At 40.2% G+C, this 20598-nt stretch overlaps 1 protein-coding gene across 15 annotated transcripts in view; it reads left to right on the forward strand.

Annotated features, from left to right (window-relative positions):
- MTSS1 (MTSS I-BAR domain containing 1) overlaps positions 1–20598 on the forward strand; it is a 228650-nt gene that overhangs the window by 204178 nt on the left and 3874 nt on the right. For 6 of the 15 annotated variants that reach the window (XM_072603106.1, XM_072603104.1, XM_072603112.1 and 3 more), the window contains 7 exons: positions 5645–5752; positions 7103–7200; positions 10509–10719; positions 15458–15577; positions 16514–16708; positions 18394–18558; positions 19084–19246. In XM_072603106.1, the coding sequence (XP_072459207.1) occupies positions 5645–5752; positions 7103–7200; positions 10509–10719; positions 15458–15577; positions 16514–16708; positions 18394–18558; positions 19084–19246 (1060 nt within the window). The remainder of the gene's footprint in view (positions 1–5644; positions 5753–7102; positions 7201–10508; positions 10720–15457; positions 15578–16513; positions 16709–18393; positions 18559–19083; positions 19247–20598) is intronic. The other 9 variants (XM_072603107.1, XM_072603105.1, XM_072603110.1 and 6 more) reach the window with 5 other exon arrangements.

The following is a 20598-nucleotide window of genomic DNA, read 5'->3' on the forward strand; positions in this document are numbered from 1 at the left end:
GTTTTTTTTTTTTAATTGGGTCCCTCAAGTCTATGATGTCATCACTGTCCGGAGTTCTCTTTGTGGAAATTCCCTCTACCAATGCAGATCAGTATCTGTTCTGCCACTTAGTGTTTTACATTTAATTATAAAAATAACAACACTAATGAATAAATAATAAATATAACATAAAATCTGCAGAGCACTTTACGTACATTATCTGCTTTGTTCCTTACAATAATAACCCCGTACATCTTAAAGCAATGAGGCCCAACTCAGATACAAATGAATGGCCCTGAATTTTACATAAGAATCTCTGCGGGCCACATATTGACTTAAAAAATACACATTTACATATTTCTTTTTTTAAGCAGTAACAGTAACACATTTATACAGCATCTACCATGTGCCAAGCCCTGTGTTAAGTGCCTTTTTTATAATGGTTATCTCATTTGCTCCTCACAACCACCCCAGGAGATAGGTGCAATTATTATCCCCATTTTATAGATGAGGAAACTGAGGACAACAGGGATTAAGTGATTTGCCCAGGAAGTTCTGAGTTCAAATCCAGCCTCGGACACTTACTAGCTAGCTGTGTGCTGGGCAAACAGGGTTAAGTGACTCGCCCAGAATCACACAGCTAGTAAGTATCTGAGGTCAGATTTGAATTCAGGTCTTCCTGATCCCAGGCGCAGCAGTCTCTCTACTGTACCACCTAAGAACACTTTCAAATCAGAGAAGAATTACATTATAATCAGGTTCAGGCAGCACTCAAAAGTGTTGTGGGCCCCATGCAGCCTGTGGGCCCAGCATTTGACATCTCTAAGAGGATAGCTGAATTTTAGGGAGAGCAAATGTCAGTTAGCAAAGCATTTTGTTGTGCTTCATGTGTGTCAGGCACTATGCTAAATAAACCCAGGGGTACAAAGTCCCTGTTCCCTGTTCGTAAGAACCTCCTATTCCTATTCTAATGGAGGAGACAACGTGTAAATGCCCAGGAACGTGCAAGCTATATAGAGGATGTGTGAAAGTAATCTGTGAGAGAGAGTCATTAGCAGCTGGAGGGAAGACCCTGGAAAGACCTGCAGAAGGCAAGATGAAAGCTGAATCTTGAAGGAAGCTAAGAGGTGGAAAAGATAGGGCGGAGAAGTCCAGGCATGGTGGGGATAGCTGGGGCAGTGGCCCAAGGTTGGGAGATGCAAACTTGTGTTTGAGTTGTTGGAGCTGGGTCACAGAGCACAGTAAAATGTCAGAATACTAGAGATAGAAGGGTAGGGAAGGGCTAGGTTATGAAGAAATTAGGATTCTAAGACAACTAAAATTTAAAAAAAAAAAACCTCTTGATACTTTAGAGTCAAACCTCATGTATATACACATTTTTTTCAGAGATACATATATCTGTTATTAAAATAAAATTTATCAAATTAATTAAAAATTAAAATTTTTAACTAAAATAAAAATTATCCTCTTCTGCTCTACCTGCATACAGGGTAGAGAGGAAAGGTTTGGCATAGCAATGCTCACTCTTGATTCCCCTGATCTCCTTCTCCCTACCCTAGTAAGGTGCCAAAAACAGGGCTTCATATTTGATTTGAGATATAATAGGGGGGTCACATAGTCAGCATAAGGCAGAATAGGGGTAGGGGAGATACTTCTCAAAAGCAAACTATCTCCTGTGCCCTCTTGCTTCCTCTCTGAGAAAAATGTCAGTTAATTGTGAACTACAAGGCACCTGGTGACTCAGGTAAAGTTAATTCAATATTTTCCCCCAGGTCTCTCTTCCCCTCTTCATCTTTCTGCTACGTTCCAGCCCCTGTGCCATTTGTTAAATGAGTGAGGAGGAGGTATATGACCAATAGCACAGGACCTCTAGGGCTGAGCACTGGGCCTGGCACATAGTAGGCACTTTATAAATATATATTGATTGATTAACTTAAAATCCCAGAATCTCAGGGTTAGAAAGAGCTCTCAGAGGTCAACAGGGTATTTTGCCTAATGTAACACAGCAAATCAGAAATGCACATAGACCGATTGTAACCTAGTTGTAATCATTCCATACTCAGATTATTGAGTGTTTTTCTTTTTTTTCTCCCCATTGATACTTTGTACAGTAAATTTTTTCATGTGTGAAGCCATAGTACTCACACTTGGGACTTTTAAAGAATTAGATGATACTCTATGATGTCTGTGAGGAAAGCTCTTTGTAAATTTTACAGAGCAATAGAAATGGGACTTTTTACTGACAGTATTACTGCAATATTATTGTGTATTTGTGTTCATTTTATTTTTCCCTCTTACAAATATTACTGCTGTATGGTTTTTTCCTAAATTATTCTCCTGCCATTCACCCCAGGATTATTTCTACTCAAGGGTAGAATAATAATTGTGAAATAATAACAGTCATAATGCTAAGCTAGCATTTATATAGCATTTTAAAGTTTACAAAGAACTTTACATGTTAACCATTTGAATCTTATTGGATAATAATATTATCGTGTTGGCATTCATACAGCACTTCATGTCCATTGTCACCTTTGAGTCTCATAAAAACTCTGAGGTAGGTTTCTACACCTATTCTCCTTCTCCTTTTACAGATGAAGAAAAGTAGACTTGCCTTTGGTCACACAAGTGTCAGAGGTGGGATTTGGGCCCGGGTTTGCCTGACTCCCAAATCTAGCATCCTGCTTACTAGTTACCAAACTGGAGGTCATAAATAATTTTATGTCCCCTTTAAAATATTGTCCTATTTCTCTATAGAAAAATTGCGCCAATTTATGGGGCCTTCCACAAGAGTACTATTGGATTCACTTCTTAGAGTTTTTGTTTATTTTTGCTTGTTCAGCAGACATAGAAAAGCACCCTAAAGATTCTTCTGTGGGGACTTTATAAAGTTGTTGAGTCTGCATGTTTTCCCATGTGATGAATTATTCCTCCTCTTGTACATTCCATTTCCTTTGACCACTTATTAGTTGAAATCTGAGTGCTGACTTCACGTATTTGTATTGCTTTCTTCACGTTTTTATCATTTATGTTAATAGCCTATATCCATTTTTTAGTTTATACTATGTTACATTGAGTTGTGCAATTTTTTAAAAAATTACCTATTTAAAGATAGTAATATTGACTGCTAAGAGGCAGCTAAGGTGGTGCAGTGAACAGAACGCTGGATTTGCAGTCAGGAACATTTGAGTTCCTATTCAGCTCAGTGACCCTGGGCCACCCACTTAATCTCTGTCTGCCTGATCTGTAAAATGGAGATAGTAATCGCTCCTCTCTCCTGAGATCAGATGAGATAGTATTTACAAATCACTTTATAAACTTAAAAGTTCTATGTAAATGCTAACTATTTTTTAAAAAAATCATTTATTAGTATTTGAAGAGCAGCTAGGTGTCACAATGGATAGAGTGCCTGGCTTGGAATCAGGAAGACTCATCTTTCCGAGTTCAAATTTAGCTTCAAATACTTACTAGCTGTGTGACCCTGGGCAAGTCACTGAACCCTGTTTGCCTCAGTTTCCACACCTGTAAAATGAGCTAGAGAAGGAAATGGCAAACCACTCCAGTATGTTTGCCAATAAAACACCAGATGGAGCCACAAAATGTTGGACATGACTGAACAATTATTATGAGGAGCTACTTACAATTCAGTAGTTCATTGGCTCCTATGGCCTTATCAGTACTTAGCATTCTTAGGCTGATTCAGTGTTAGAACTCTAAAAAGGTTTTCCTAGTAAATGCAAGATAACACTAAAAATCATACCAAATAGGGCCACTTTTGGAAGTAGTCATCCATGATTATCAAATTGGTTAGCATAGTCAAGCATTATATTCTTCTACCTCCTTTTTTAAAAAATCTTTTTTTTAGTGTACTGGTTAGCTCATTTCTATTCCTGATTTTATCTATTCTCCCCCCGCCTTAATTCAGCTAATATTAATTTGGTCAATTTTGCGAGCATTTTTCAAGAACACAGTTTTTAAAAAATTAGCCTGGTCATTTGATCTGCTTTGTTTCGGTTTGCAGTTTTCCTCATCTTTCCCTTCTTTCTTTTGATTTGTTACTTTGTTCCCTTTTGTTTAGGGAGAGGCTTCATTTATTATTTTTCTTTTGCTTTCTTATTAAAACGGACAGTGAATGCAGTAAATTTTTTGCAAGTACTTTTTTTTTTTTATTTAACTTTTAACATTTATTTTCACAAAATTTTGGGTTACAAATTTTCTCCCCTTTTATCCCCTCCCCCCCCAAACCCAAGCATTCTAGTTGCCCCTGTTGCAAGTACTTCTTTAGCAATGTCTTATGCATTTAAAAATAATATTACATTTATATATCTTTGCCATTTTAAACATTTTATCACTTTAATTCTGGATTTCATCCTCCACTCAAGCATCTTATTCAAGACAATGTTATTTAACTTGCAGGTGTTTGGGTAGTTTCCAACTCTGGGAGGGGTATGTGTGTTTTTTGTTCTTGTTTTATTGAGCTCTAAGATAAGAACATGCTATTTTTGGTACCATCTTGTGTTTACTATAAAGACATTTTTGGGTCCCAGGGTATAATCAACTTGGAAAGCACTTGAAAAGAAAGTCTATGTGTTCTCCTGTCCTGTCATTGAGTTTTCTTAATTTTAAATTCCACTCCAATTTTAGCATCAATTTCTTTATTAACTTCTTGATCTGTCATTCTGATAGCAGAGCATAAAGGTCTCAGTTGGCCATTAATTGCATAGTCTTGGATTTCTCCCAATTTTTTCTTTCTCATGTTTTGTTGTTGTATTGTTTGAAACAGAAACTCCTTAAAGACAAGGGCTCTGTCATTTTTATCTTTGTATCTAGCACCTATCACAAAGTGCCTGGCACTTATTTTAAGAATACTTGATTAATTAATAAGCTATTAATTGATTTTTAAATTTTAATTGCCTTTTATCATTATAGACTAACAAAGGAATTTCTAAGTTAAAAGGACCTTAGAGACCATCAAATCCTGCCCCTCCCCATTTTAAAGATCAATAATCTGATGCCCAGAGTAGTAAAAATTACTTGCCCCAAGTTGCCATCCCTGTTACTTTCTGGGCCAAAGTGACCTTCCCTGGCTACTGCTCCCCTATGTGCGCTATATCCCTTATTAAAATAGAAGATCCTTGAGAGTGAGGACTGTCTTTGCTCTTGTGTTTATATCCCCAGCACTTCCCACAGAGCTTAGCACATGGCCGACAATGAATGCTCATTCATTCGTTCATTCCTGAAGCAAGAAAGTGACACAGCTGGGATTTCGGTGGAGTTCTTCTAACATCCAATCCCTTGCTGTTTCCACTATAACACTTCTTTAATTTTCTTTCGTTTTTCCGAAATTTAGTAATTTATTTGTTTTTAGTTTTCAACAATCATTTCCATAAATTCCAAATTTTCTCCCCCTCCCTTCCCATTAATTTCCTTAATACTTTTTTTTTGCTATGAAATCTGTTTTGTTCAGAACCATTAGCCTGGTACATGGATATCTTCTAGCCATTTCACTTATGAAAATGGTCTTACTGTAACTTAGAATGAAATATCTTACCCTATTCACCTTGATCAGAAACAAATTGTATATAAATAGCCTGTGTCCTAATAAGATCTTTAAACTACAAGACCGTAGTATAAAGTGTGTGGCTTTTTAATTACTTTCCCTCAGGAAGAAGAAATCTCCATGTTAGGGGAAATAACTCATCTACAGACCATATCTGAAGATCTAAAGAGCCTCACCATGGATCCCCACAAATTACCATCATCAAGTGAACAGGTGAGCATTCAGGGAGTAGAAGGTTTATGGGTCAGGCCACACCTGCTCTTTAATGGTGTTTTTGTTTTATTTTTTTCTGCAAGGCTGTAGGGGTTAAATGACTTGCCTTGAGTCACACAGCTAGTGTCCTGTCTGAGGCCGGACTTGAACTTCGGTCCTCCTGACTCCCTATGCCACCTAACTGTTCCATTGTTTTTCTTATTTTTAGTAACTACTTTGGATAGATTGATCATCCTAGGCAGCCATTCTCACCTGAGGAATGTATATCCTCTTTTCTTTGACAGAGCCAAAGTGTGGAGAAATTTTGGGATTACTTTGAGTCCCCTCTTGGAAATTTGTACTAATTGTCTTAAGTGCAATGAACTGGTACTTAAATATAGTGGCAGGACTGGGTAGAACCTGGGACTTTTACTGCCTCAAGAGGAGTTTCCACAACATTATTCCCATAGCACTGTCATGAAAGATTTAATTTAGAATCTGTGCTTTCCATCACACTCTGTTTATGTGCCAAATTTCTATTGTCGTAGTATGAAGATACAACTCAGAATAGAAGGTGGTAGGTATTTTATTTTCCATTCTGTTTCATTTTATTCTCTACAGTACAGATGATGCTGGCTGTCTGATGCTTTCAGATTTTTTTTAATACCATTTCTGTGTCTCAGAAAATTGTTGGGCACATTTGTGAATTTTCCTATTTAAAGCTTTTTGAAAAAAAAGTATTTTTAAGATTTAGGGAAGAGATGATATTAGCCAAAGGTCTTTATTTTATGCTTCATTTTGTCTTTTTTTTTTTTTTAAAGAAATGTTTAAAACAAAGTCAGAACATGCACATGAATTCTGTGCAGCTTTCCACTTTCTTCAGTGCTGAATGAATGTTTTGACTGCTTGTCAAGTTTGAAATTTTCTTTCTTTTCTGAAAAGCAGCATATGTCAGCCATTTAATTTGAATTGTTACTATGCCATAGCAAATCTTGGAACAGAGTTAAGACACATGGAGACTTTCTAAGGCAACCTCAAATGGCTCAGGGGCAAAAGGTGACAAAGTAATTTTTCTCTACTCTTTGAACCCTTCTGAGTTTTCACCTCCATCGGTGCATATGTTTGTCTTCATATTACTTGGATTTTCTCCCATTAATTTTTAACTTTTTCTCAGCAAGGCCTGATGACAAGTAACTGCTTTTGTAATGCATTAAAAAAGGAAGGAAAAAAACCCACCTCACAACAAAGCTGTTTTTTTCTGGTGAAAACCTGTTTTTGATGTTTACTCAAATTGGACAGATTCTTTATTCAATTGGCAGTGAAAAAGTCTCCTCATCAGTACACCTAGCTTTTTTTACTTTGTTTTATTAGGTAATCCTGGATTTGAAAGGTTCTGATTACAGTTGGTCTTATCAGACACCTCCATCTTCTCCCAGTACAACTATGTCCAGAAAATCAAGTGTTTGCAGGTAAGTGACCTTGCAAAATTTATTTCTAAGAAAGATTGACTTTGGCTTTCCAAGTGCAAGGGACCAGTGTAGAACCGATTCTTGGTAGTGATAGAGGAATTTGAATTTAAAGACTTCTATAAAGATTTTCTATTATCAGTCTTCTTTATTACTGATTTACTGTCAATCCAAGAAAAGATTCCATTAACCCTTAATTCTCTGGCAGTAGACTCTTAATTTGCCAGTAAAAGTTGTTTATTATTATAGTGAATTTTAGTACTTTTGTGTTAACTGGGTTACTCTTCTAGAAGATAAAGTAAAGAGATGAGTTACTTATTGGTTGATTTTACTATAACTTGGCAGGTAGGCAAAGTCAAGAGAACATATCCTTTATCTCCTTCACTTATTTAGCTCAAATAATCACAATCTAAATAGAGATCTGCTTTGTGCTGACTGCATTTGCTGGAATAACGGGTGTCTTCAAGAACATTTTCTTCCAGCAGAATGGCTTATTAGCATGCCATCCCCTTGCTTAATTTTTCTGCCTTCCTTGTGAAGAAGGCTGCATCATTGGATATCACTTTGTTTCAGCTTTTAAAAAACCTTGCTGTACCTTTGTACACTTGTACTTCTGGTGTCTGCTCTCCTGAGTCAAGCAAACTTACAGCCCCTGTGATAAGTTACTCCTAAGAGCTAGGCATCTGCCAATCCAGTATGGTTGGATATTGCCATATTCACATGTAGGTATTTTTTTTTCCAAAATCAGTCACACAAAATAAGAAGGTCATAGTAGGAGGAAGCATAGATTTAGAGCTTTATCTGTTTATTTTACAGAAGAGGAAATTGGATTCTTGCCCAAGGTGGCACAACAGCCTGAGCTGGGGATTTGAACCCAGGTTCTCAGACTACAAATTCTATATTCTTTTCATTATATCTAAGTAACTTGCATCAGATGGGATAAAACATAGATTCAGTATCCTGAAATACTACTAAAGGAGGCAGCTTTTGTCTTATAGTAACATAAGTAACACAAGTAACACAATGCTGGCCTTGTCCAGTAGACAAGTAGTTGATGGAATGAACTCTTCTCAGGTATGTTATAGATGGGATTCTGCATGGTAACTGAATTATGTTTTGTTTTTTGGGTGGTTATTTTTTGACAAGTCATAAATGTTTATCAATAAAGGGTGGTAAAAGCCACAAGCCAAGAATACTGAGTTTTTAAGTGAATACTTTTTTTTTTTTCCTCCCTGAATTCTTGATATGAATAGAAAATCATGCTGCAAAATCCTGAATCAGCTGTGTCCTGGGGAGAGATTGCTGGGAGTGCTTTATTTTCAGTGTCTAAATACCCTCTTTTGGTTGATTGGAAGGAAATGTGCAATCATGCTAATGACCTCTTCCAGCGGCAGTTAGCTTTGCATCCACCAGTGTCCATTTCCACCACCATGTTAGTACCCGCTATTGCAAGTGTGGTAGCATCATAGCATTTCTGAGCTATATAAATGAATTGTCAAAGAATTCATAATGCAAATTCTGTTTGAGGAGATGAAGGAAAGACCTCTAAAGATGTCAGGGTTTCTCTTAAAGTCTTTCTTCCTCTCACAGCTGGCATGCCTTTGGCAACAGTGTCCTTTTGAAATTTTGGGCTGTATTGAGATTTCTTTTTCACTACACTGACGTTTTCCCCCTAGCGTATCAGATGTTCTCTCCATGTGTCCCAGTGAAAGACTGGATGCCCGCTAACTGATTGTTGCAACAGAGAGAAAGAGCACTCTGTATATTTGGGTATCTGGGGCCTCTGTGTCTATTCCTAAAGCTCATTGTTTGAGGAGCCCCATTGGCTCTTAGGAAACAAAATCTATCTGGATTTCACAAACCTTGCATTTTGTACTAGCAGGCTGGGCTCCACAAATGTTTTCACAAGGGTTTATTTCTCTATTTTCTTCTGCCTAAGAGAAAGCAGTTTTACAACAGTACTTTATATTGTTGTCTGGGAGTTAGAAGTTTTGTTTGGGATACAGACTATTAGAGATGCCCTTCTTGACATTTTTGTAATCCAGTCTGGGACTAATACTGCTCTGTCCAGAATGATACAAAAACATTTTTCCCTATGGGAATGGATAGGGTCTAGAGACTGGACCTCTAATTTCATTAATACAGGGAATGACATGAAAGGACCCAACACCTTTTTTTTTCCCTTCAATTTGTGGTTTTAGAGAGGCCCTTAGAGCAACTGAGTGGATAAGTAAATTGTCTGAGCTCACACAATCAGTGTGTGTCAGAGATGAGACTTGAACCAAGGTCTCTTGGGGTCCAAGGCCAACACTCTATCCACTGTGCTTGTCTTTGGGAAATTTGGGAAAGGCTACTTGTCAATGGCTGTCATAGACAAAAGCTCTCTGAGGCTTCATTGTTGGTGAGGTCAAAACAGTTAAACAAATAGCTTCGAGATCAGACATGTAGACACAAGCACAATTAATTTGAGGATAGTTTTTCCTTTCTGTGAATATGAACTAAACTTATGTGTAGGGAAGCCTGCATTTTACCACACAGGTCATCGTCACTCTTCTGCCACCTTCCAACAAGCAAGGCCAGGTTGTTGTTAGTGTGACTTTTATGGAGTCTGTCCCCACACTAGGGCTTCTGCAGGTAGACTGGCACAGTAATTTTCTGCCCCACTGACTTCTAGACTTGATGCTTTGGCAGTTTTCTGCCACTCTAATGAGTCTCTAATGAGACTGCAGTGAAGTGTTCTTTTTCTTGGCCTAAGAGTACCTTTGCCTGATGAGAGAAGTCATGAGATGGGCATTGTTTTTCTCCTGCCTCCTTACACATAAATGTCATCTGTCTTTCCTAACAGGATAGGCTGGCAGGGATGGGGAACCTGCGGCCTTGAGGCTACATATGGCCTTCTATGTCCTCGGGCGTGGTCTTCTGACTGAGTCCAAGATTTACAGAACAAATCTTTTTTTATTAAGGGGATTTGCTCTGTGAAGTTTGGATTTAGTCAAAGAGTGGAGGCCGCAGATTTCCCACCCTGGCTAGGGTTTAGAGAATGGGCATGTGATTTCATTGATATAGGGAACTCTGAGGTGAGTAAATTCTCTCTACCAGTGCCGTGTGGGCACCTTCTCTTTGACTTGTAACCTTAGAGACCTGGGGAATGTCAGAGACAGGACTTAAATGTAGTTCTTCCAGGTTTCCAGAGCAGTCCTCCCTCAGCTCTTAACAGGATAACATTTTAGAGTTGTTTTGGGAGTTGCTTTAGTGGCTTTCCTCCCTTCCCTGTGCTCTTACCTGTCTTCGTCTCATTCTGTCCCTCACAGCAGCCTGAACAGCGTTAACAGCAGTGACTCCCGGTCAAGCGGCTCACACTCTCATTCCCCCAGTTCACATTATCGCTACCGAAGCTCCAATCTGCCCCAGCAGGCTCCCATGAGGCTGTCGAGTGTGTCCTCCCATGACTCGGGATTCATATCCCAGGATGCCTTTCAGTCAAAATCACCTTCTCCCATGCCACCGGAAACTCCCAACCAGGTAAGGTGGTCCATGCCTCCCACAGGGGTGGGGTAGAGATGACACCCATACAAGATTTCTGGCCTGATCATTCCTGGGACCCAAAGTTGTAGCCTGCCTCATGCCATTGTAGAAACATTTTCGTATTTAGGAAATGTCTTCCTTGTCTTGAAGTTGAAAGAAATGTTTTGTTCCCTAAAAGAGCTTTTTTTTTTTTAAAAAAAAGTAGAATTTACATGACCTTTCCTGAAAGTAATTGCTCAGATTTTTCTAACTGTAGGCAGGAATACTCCACTATAGGCAGCTAGAACTGAGTGAGTCTTTGGTAGGCTCATGAACATGGGTATTCCTTCAGGTGATGATTGAATTATGCACACTATTCATTCCCAAGTTCAGTGTGAACCACTTAGAGGGCTTATCTCTCCATGTCACTTCTTTGTTCTCTGCTCCACCTGGCATGCCTTTGGTGGACCTTTGCCCATTCCAGGAATCTTTGAAGTAGGCACAGTACTCTCGTAACATTAGAGGAACATGAAATTCTTGCCTTCTCTTGCTGTCAACTGTTCAGTGGATCATCAGCACTTGATTCTGAGAGAAGGGAAGGAGTTCACTCTCTCGCTCGCACAGCAGTTGGATTAGGGGGCATTGTGCTCAGCCAAACACATTCATTCCCGTTGAAGCCAACATGGATATGATGACTGCATTTGTACTGGTCTCCAGGGCATGACTGGTACATCCACTGCTGCTCTTACATCACCCTTTTTTCTCCTGGAACATTGACAAATTTGCTTCTTGTTCAGCTCTTAGCAGCACATGGTCAAACAGTAGAACTCAGATTCACAACATTCTCTACTCCATATTATGTTATCAGCTCAGACTCAGATTACCTTCTAAGTCTGACCATCTAGGACCCAAGGATTTAACTTGCTTTCGTGAGTTTTCTTATTCAGGACTCACATCCTCCTCTCCCTGATACATAGAGCTCTTTGTGTCCTGGGGGAGATAAGAGGTGCTCTTCATAGAATCTCAGGCGTCACAAATCATTGAATCATTATCTCCCTTCTACCACATCCCCCCTAAATCGTCATCCAGACTTTGTTTAAAAATTTCCTTTGATAGAGAACTTACCACTTAATAAGGTGTTCTGTTCCATTTTCTAATAGTGAGAAAAGTTTCTTCCTTATATTGAAGTGAAATTCTCCCTTGCTATGATTTTCATCCATTGCTACTAGTTCTCCCCTCTTTGGCCCCCTAGAGTAAGTTCTTCTTTAAGACATGTTGAATTCCAAGTGAAGAATACAGGAACTGGAAAGAATTTTAGTCCCCTGAATGTATATTCCACCCCCTCTTTTTTTTTTTTTTTTGCTTGAACCTAAATGCTCAGCTGTCCATATGATGGCATTTTTCTCAAGTTACTCTTGGTGTTGGTACTAACTCTTTCCATTCTGGAAGGATGGAAAATTACCTCCAAGGCAAGAATTGGTTCAGTCAAAGTCTCTAGAGCTTTATCTTCCTTTTCCTCCTGAGAGAGAGTGTGTGCCTGCCATCGCTGTGTCCTTTGGGCTTTTACTCCTCAAGCATCCTGCTTTCTCCTTCCTCTCTGTGTAACAAGAAGCAGCATGCATGTCACGCAGGCAGAAAATCTGCTGGGCTAGAACGATGAAGGAGATTCTCACGTTTTCCAAGAGGCTGCTCTGCTGCGCAGTATAATTTGGTGTTTGTTTTTAATCAGTCAACCTAATTTTGTTTGTAGCATTGTGCAGCAGAGCTTGAGCAAAATAAACGCACAAACACCCACGCTTACCTTGTCATGGATGGTTGGCCTTGAGTGTCACCGTTAAGGACTAACACGTGGAAACAGAATGTCATGGCTTCTAATACCAACGTTTGGGGACTTGGCAGAGAGATCCCGTTGGGGAAGAATCAGACTTAAAAACTGAGTATCTCAGATAAATCCTGTTAGTGACGCTAGGTTAGTTTTCAAGTCAACTCAGTCAACAAGAATTTACTTTAAAAAAAAAGAATTTATTAATATGTGCCTAGCCCTGAAGATACAAGTAAAGGCAGGGTACCCTCAGGGAGCTCACATTTTAATGGGAGTAGGAATGGGAAGGGGAGACAACGTGTAAACAACAGGGTTCACACAAAGTAGATAGAGAATAAATGGACAGTAATCTCAGAAGGGAAGGGCACAAGAAAGGGAAATGATTTGCCTAAGGTCACAAGAGCTGGAACTATTTGCTCAGTTTTTCTGATTTCAAATGTAATAATGCACTTTCCCCCAGGCTGCCTCTCACATACCACCCAGCTCTCCACATTAAGCTTCTCTGTAAGGTCTCCTTGGAAGTTTGATCCATCTGGTTCCCTAGGTACACCACCCTTCTTTTTTAAAACCCTCATGCCTTACCTCCTTTCACCTCCTGTCCTTGATTTCAGTGGTTCGCAGCAATTTGGCCCTGATGCCATTTCCTGCCTTGCAAATAGGTAGATTTCAGCAGTGACAGATAGGACCTTCTAAGACATCTATTTAGTATCAGAGATCATTGATATTTTCCACTGAAATATATACAAATTATTGGTGTAAAAAGCATCAAGAGAGTTGCCACATTTCTCTCCTTAATTTGGCATTGTCTGAATTGGACATTTCTTTTAAAATTCTTTCCTCCCCACCCTTCGTCCTTTCCCCCTACACTTCCACCCTCCCATCCAGCAGACCTGAGACTAAGAATGGAATACATGTTCTCTGATAACAGTATAACTGTTTAACACTTGTCAAAAACAGGTCAGGACTATTTTTTTTAAAAGAAATAGTAGAAATGACAGATAAAAATATCTCATGCCTACTGAATTGCTTGCAAGTTATTTGTCCAGCAAAATTTATCTGAAGCAGAGGGACAGAAACCAATAATAATAATAGTAACTTTCATTCATAGAGTGCATTAAGATGTACAGACTTTCCTCTTTATAGCCTTGCAAAGTAGGGAGTTGTTGCTTTTGTCCCCATTTTATGGAGGAGGTCTCATAGTTTGTATGTGATAGAATAGCAGGTCTCCTGACTCAGTAAGGTGACTTGTACTGGATCATTTTTCTCCCCTTAAAAAGTATCAAAGCAGACACAAGACTGAACCCACCAGCCTTTTGGTAAGGAAAAAACGTCATGAAACTCCTTATATATTTCAGTTTCCATGGAGTTAAGCATGTGGTAGAAGACACCAAAAACTTTTCACCTCGACAGGAGCCTGCCCATCTCCTAAGATTTATAAGAATAGGTGGAAACAGCAGTTTGATCTCTTTCACATTTCACTTACTAGGGTTTCAATTCCCAGAATAATAGTGACAATCCACTGTATTGGGATGAGACTTCCTTCATTTTAGCAAATTAGTGAGGGACTGGAAAATGCAGAAAAGAATAGAGAATACACTTTTAAAAATAGTACCTGTGACAGCCACAACCAGTTTATCTTCATGAGCTTAGGAATAGATGAATGGAGGAGACTAGAAGCTGCTGATCAAACCACATTTGAATCCTTTAGACAAGGATGCAGGGGAATGAATGTTGGTGAAAATTACAACTAGCAGAGAATGGAGGTTTAATGGAAAGAATATGGTTTCCTAAGTGGCAAGAAGATTTAAACAAAGCCGGTCAGTTTCCCTCTCTTAAAAGTCTGCCTTCTCCCCAAGTGAATCATCTTTCCTACCATGTAATGGGGTTACCATTGGTAACCACAGCACTGCCATTATACAATTGGAGAAGACCTCAGAAATCATCTACCTTGAGGGTTCTTAACTTCCCCTCATCTATTCCCTTTGATAACCTGGTGAGTCTTCTGTTGCCTTCTCAGAATATTTCTAAACACATAAAATAAAACACATAGGCTTGTCAAGGAGGCCAATTATATTAAAATGATACTTATCAAAATATTTTTTAAAAAATAAACGTCATGCCCCACAGGTGAAAAATCCCGATCTAGTTCAAGCCCTTTCTTTTTAAGAAACTGAGGTACAGAGAGATTAAAGTCACATAGCTAGTAAGTTGGGATATGAACTGAGTTCCTCTGGATCCATATTTACTGTCCTTTCCATTATATATACTACAGCCTTCCCTGGCAATGCATAGTGCACGTGAATTGGGGAGATGAGTGGCCAGGTTAGAGAAATATCCTCCCTTAGTGCAAATAGATTTCCATGAGGGATCATCCATTACTTTAGTACCCCTTAAAATATACTAGGGAATGAAAACCAAGGATAAGTAGTGATAACTAGTTTGAACTCACCTAAACATGTAGAGGTAGCCAACTCTTGGCCAGGTTCTTAGAGGTAAAGAATGCCCTTAGGGGTAAAAGGCAAGGCAGGTGCTTCAGTCCAGGGCCTTTATCACCTTGGAGGAGCGCTGTATGGATGTTGCCCCTTTGGTTAGATCTCACACGAGGACTTGAATCCTGTCCAGGAAAGGCTAGTGGGACCAGACTTGCTATTTCTTGCTTGCCTCTTAAAAGTGATTTAACATTATTGATAGCTTAAAAGCCATGTACGGTGATGCAAAGGAAAAAAAATATCCCTAATCCTCTGCTTCTCTTATCCTTCCTCTTTTCCTGTGTGTACTTACATGTCTGTCTGTCTTGTCTGTCTCTGTGCGTGCTTTTTTTTTAATCCTTTTTTGGTGGCTTGTGGCCTTTTCCTGTGTGTATTTTTGGGTCTGTATTTTGGATTCTTGTGTTTTCTTTCCCGCTGTGTTGCCGTGGTGCTGACAATGCTACAGAATTCGTCCAGCTCGGCCTCTTCAGAAGCTTCAGAAACCTGCCAATCAGTGAGCGAGTGCAGTTCCCCCACCTCAGTCAGCTCAGGCTCCACCATGGGGGCTTGGGCTTCCACAGAGAAGGTGAAAAATATTTGTATCAGAGAACTAACCAGCCCTCCCTGCCTCACCCCCATTCCCTGCCTCTGCTAGCTAGCTCCCAGGAGAACCCTGAAAATAAACAAAGACCTTAAACCAAGGTCTGTTAGAAACAAACAAACAAAGCTTTTTTTAGAAAACATACACACTTCTACAAGTTCACTCCCAGAAACTCAGGTTTTCACAGAAATCTGATAGTGAAGTCATTTTAGATGAAAGAAGATTAAGATTTGGAGGAAGAAGGGAGGTGGGGAGAGGATTGGAATTAAGAGGTATATGTGAGGGCTTGAACTCAGAACATCAGAAATTCAGTGGTTTTCCTCCCATCATCTCCTACCCCACCTGTGCCCCAGGTATCCATCCTTATCACAGCATTGTCTGAACATGTCATTTCAAACATGTCAGGCTGTATGTTTTTGCGCTATTTAATTTTCTGTTAAACTGGTTTTTTTTTTCAATCTCAGATTTGCTGTGAAAAAATGCATCTTCTGGAAAGTTAGTTGGATTGAACAGACCTATTTAACGCCATTTAAAAATGATTAAAATTGCGTGTGACGTGAGCTAATCTGTTTCCATCAAATTTTATTTTATTGATTAATGGACCTACTGAGATTATCATAAAGATTGAGAAATTGTCTGCCATTCAGTTTTTAAATCATTCCAAGATGTAGTTGAAGTCTTATTTCAAGTAAATACTTACTTTAGAATCGGATAGCGTTGGTCTGTTTTCTCCCCTGCTTCCTTTCTGCCTCATTTGTTGATTGTCCAAGGGCAGCAGATCTCCATGATTTTTTTTTTAACATCCAGGTCCCCTCCCCCCTTGCATAGAATGCATCGATGCCATCTCGTATTTCCACATTCATCTTGTTATATTAATTTTTCCCTTTTTGTTTGTTTTTTTTTTGTTTGTTTTGTTTCCAGTTGTCTAACGGGTTTTATCACTATAGTTTACCAAGTGAGCCCCATGTAGCATCAGTGAGTGCAGGCCTTTATCCTCATTGCCTGCCTGCCTCCCGTCTGTGCCCTCGGGCGACCTCTGCCCTCCTTCCAGACTACGTTCATTATTACACCATTGGGCCGGGCATGTTACCGTCATCTAAGATCCCTAGCTGGAAGGTTTGTGTCTCACTCTCTCTTCTCCCTCTCCCTCCCCTTCATTTCTCCTTGCTGTGATCGCCATTCTGACCTGTGGCAGTCACTCTCACATTCTGTTTGGTTCTCCCGAAACATCTTGATGGGTAAATCTATCCTCCCCATTAGGGTTTGTGGGTTTGGATGCCAGTGGCGGGGAAAGACTAGTAGCTCCGAGATAGAAACCCTGGTGTGGAGCTGAGGCTCAGGGGCCCCTTCTTAGTTGACTATTTGAATTTCCCTGCTTCAAGATGAATCCCAAGGTGTGGAATTCCAGTGAGCTCAGTGTAAAAGCAGTTGACAGGTAGAGAGGCTTAGTTCTCTAATGAGTTTGGGAGGTCCCAGAGAATCCCGTTGCCCCCAGATAGCTCAGTTATCACATGTTTGTGAGGATAAGTATGATCTGTGGTTTAGAAAATGTCATAGGCTATCTTCAGGGTACTAAGACTTCATTCTGGACAGGAAGCACCTATGCTCTTTAAACGTACTTACAGGATTCTGTCTCTAAGGCCTGACTTGCTCACTTTTCCGTGCCTTTCTCATCTAAGAACCTAGACCCCTCAGTGCCCCTCTCCTGAACACTGATGAGGAGACAGGGACAGTGGTTTGGTGCATTTGTGAAAAAGACAGAACAAAGAAACAAAACTATTCTGATGGCTAGCTTACTAATAAAAAATCAAGCTGGATTCCAATTTGAAATGGAGGCTTCCGAAGAGAAGTTCTGATTACAGCCATATCTTGACAAGTACAGGCTTTGAATGCAGAACCTGTCTGTGTGACAGTGTATCTGATGAAGATATGTTGTGCACATGTGGTCCTCAAGTGACCAGTGTACAGATGCTTTGCAGCTCTTATCAGAGAGATTTCACTAATGTTGCTCTGGGATTTATAAGATTTCTGCCTAAAACTGGCCAAAAATCTTGAATTGGTAAAGTGTTAAAACCCTGAGAAAATTACTAAGAACAGTCCGTGGAGCTATGGGATCTGAAACATTAGGTTTTAACATGTTCTAAGGAATTAATTAGGTGGAGGCCTTTGAAGGATGGATGATGGAGTAGTAGTAGTAGTAGTAGTAGTAGTGGCAGTAGTAGTAGTAGTGGCAGTAGTAGTAGTAGCGGCAGTAGTAGTAGTAGCGGCAGTAGTAGTAGTAGCAGTAGTAGTAGTAGTGGCAGTAGTAGTAGTAGTGGCAGTAGTAGTAGTAGTGGCAGTAGTAGTAGTAGTAGTGGCAGTAGTAGTAGTAGTGGCAGTAGTAGTAGTAGTGGCAGTAGCATTTATATAGCACTTGAAGATTGGCAAAGTCCTTTTACAAATACTGTCATGTTATCCTCACAACAACTCTGGCAGGGAGGTGTTATAAAATACAATCCCCATTTTACAGATAAGGAAACTGAGGCAGAAGAGTGACTTGCCCCAGCTCACATGACTTGTAAATGTCTGAGTCTGGATTTGGACTCAGATCTTCCTGAATCCAAATCCAGCCCTCTCCAGTACACCACTGAGCTCCCGAGTCATTTTCAACCACCTTCCAAAAAGTGAATCAGGGGCTGTTTTGATTTGGTTGATATTTCCCAAAGACTCTATCATGAGGTTTGGCGGTGGACCCCCATAAAATAAAGTAGTTAGGGTAGCTCTTCAGCTAATCAGCTTCTCACAGCATCTGTTTCATGTAGGACTGGGCTAAGCCAGGCCCATATGACCAGCCTGTGGTGAACACCTTACAACGCCGCAAAGAAAAGCGTGAGCCTGATTCCAATGGAGGACCCTCTGGCATTCCATCTGCACCTGCCGAGGAGGCTCAGCGACCTCGGAGTATGACTGTTTCAGCTGCCACCAGGGTGATGCTCTATTTCTCAGTTGCAGGTTGAACGTAGGAGTAACCCATTTGTCACCCCATCCCCTGGCCCTGGAGGACAGAAGTTCACCTCACCCTCATGGCCCTGTCACTCAGACCTTCTTCTCCCATAGTTAGCACCTTTTGTCCCAGGAGGTGGGTCATTGAGGTAGCCACAAGGAGCTTGGCTTCTGTCCTGGTTCAGTCTTTTTGAGCCTGGTCCCTGAAGTCCGTGGGCTTGATACAGTCCTATTTGGGAAAAGGGGAACACCCTTGCTGTTAGCCTCTGAAATGATAGTTCAAGCTTTCCTCCAGCTCCAGCAATTAGAATCTTGAATTTTGCTTGTAGATGCCTCAGAAAATCCCATTGAAATTCCTACAAGGAGAGCATTCCTTTCCCAACCTCTAACTCGGCCCAGAGGTAGGGCCTGTGTGCCCTGTCTGACCTCAGCAGTTTGATTTCATTGCCATGGTGTGTCTGTCTGTCTATCTGTCTGTCTGTCTGTCTCCCCATCTCCTCGACCTGCAGCCTGGAGAAGAAATGGAGGCTTGTGAGGAGCTTGCCCTGGCCCTGGCCCGGGGCTTGCAACTGGACCCCCAGAGAAGCAGCCGGGATTCCCTACAGTGCTCCAGCGGGTACAGTACCCAGACAACCACCCCATGCTGTTCGGAGGACACAATCCCTTCCCAAGGTATGGCGGTAGGCCAGGGCTCCCCCCACCTCCAATGCCTGAATTTTACCTCTCTGAATTTCTCCCCATTGCTTCTCGTTTTGCCCTCCAAGGCCAAAGGGCACGAATCTAGTTACTCCTCCATGTGAGCTCTTGAAATACTTAATGAAAGCTGTCATGTCTCTCTTTTCCAGACTATTTTACATAAGTAATAACTGATATTTACAGAGTACTGTACATATATTATCTTATTTGAGTCTCACAACCGTCCTGTGTGATGTTGCTACTAGTAGTATTGTCCCCAGAGTTAAAGAGATGTGAAATGACTTGTCCAGGGTCACATAGCTAACAAGTGTCAGCGACAAATTGGAACCCAAGTCTCCCCCACTCTTAAGTCTGACATTCTGTCCACTGAAAAGTTTTGTCTCCCGTGTTAAATATTCTCTCTTCAGAAAAACAGAATTAATTTCCAGGATCATCCAAAAGGACACCAATTCCTGCATATCCTCACTAATAGTGGCTTCATTAGTTTGGGCATTATGGAAATTTCCCTTTCCTTTTGGTACCCCTTAATAGCTTGATAGTCACATCTGACTGCTTTTGTATTTTTTTGTCTCACCAGCTTCTTTAGAGCCATACCCTATTTCCTTTCCTCCTTAAGCTACTTCTTATGCATTTTTTTCTATCAGTTTGCTTAATGTGCCAATTTTTTAAAAAAATCTTGTTCCTTCCAACTCCTTTGTCCTTGAGTATCCCTCTTCAGGTCCTTACTCCTCTTTTTTCCTTTTCCTTACACTTCTCATAGCAGCTAGAAACAGAATTGATCTGGAGATTATTCTCCTTCAGATTTCTCCCCAAATTTAGTCTCTCTTCCCAAGTCCAAGGCCTTCCAAATCACCTTCACGGTTTCTTTCTTATCTGGAATCACATCATTTTCTTTTTTTCCCTTTTACTGTTTCTCCTCCATCATCTAGGAATAGGAAGAGTCCCTTTTATTTGGGATAAAAGGAAAAGTAAACTGCCAGCTCACAGATAAACTTGGAAATGATTTTAATCACTTGGGAAGTCCTTCGAGATTACAGTTAGTTTGCCAGATGGCCCGTTCACAAGGTTAATATGGATTTTAGCATCTTGTCTCATTCTTGTCTGTTGGGCTATGTGATGGTCTTGAATTTGAGCCTGGATTGGTATTGTTTGCGATAAACTGTTACCTGCCAATTCCCTCCCTCTTCCTCAACCTCAGCTAGTATGTCCTTTATTAGCCAAACTGAAACTGTAGACCTTAATGTCAGTGACAGTAGACTTTAGTCTACATTATCTTTAGTATATCAGTCTGAAAAATACTTAACTAGCCTATCTCTGCTATTTCCACT

Source organism: Notamacropus eugenii, chromosome 4 (assembly GCF_028372415.1).
Source record: "Notamacropus eugenii isolate mMacEug1 chromosome 4, mMacEug1.pri_v2, whole genome shotgun sequence".
NCBI lineage: Eukaryota > Metazoa > Chordata > Mammalia > Diprotodontia > Macropodidae > Notamacropus > Notamacropus eugenii.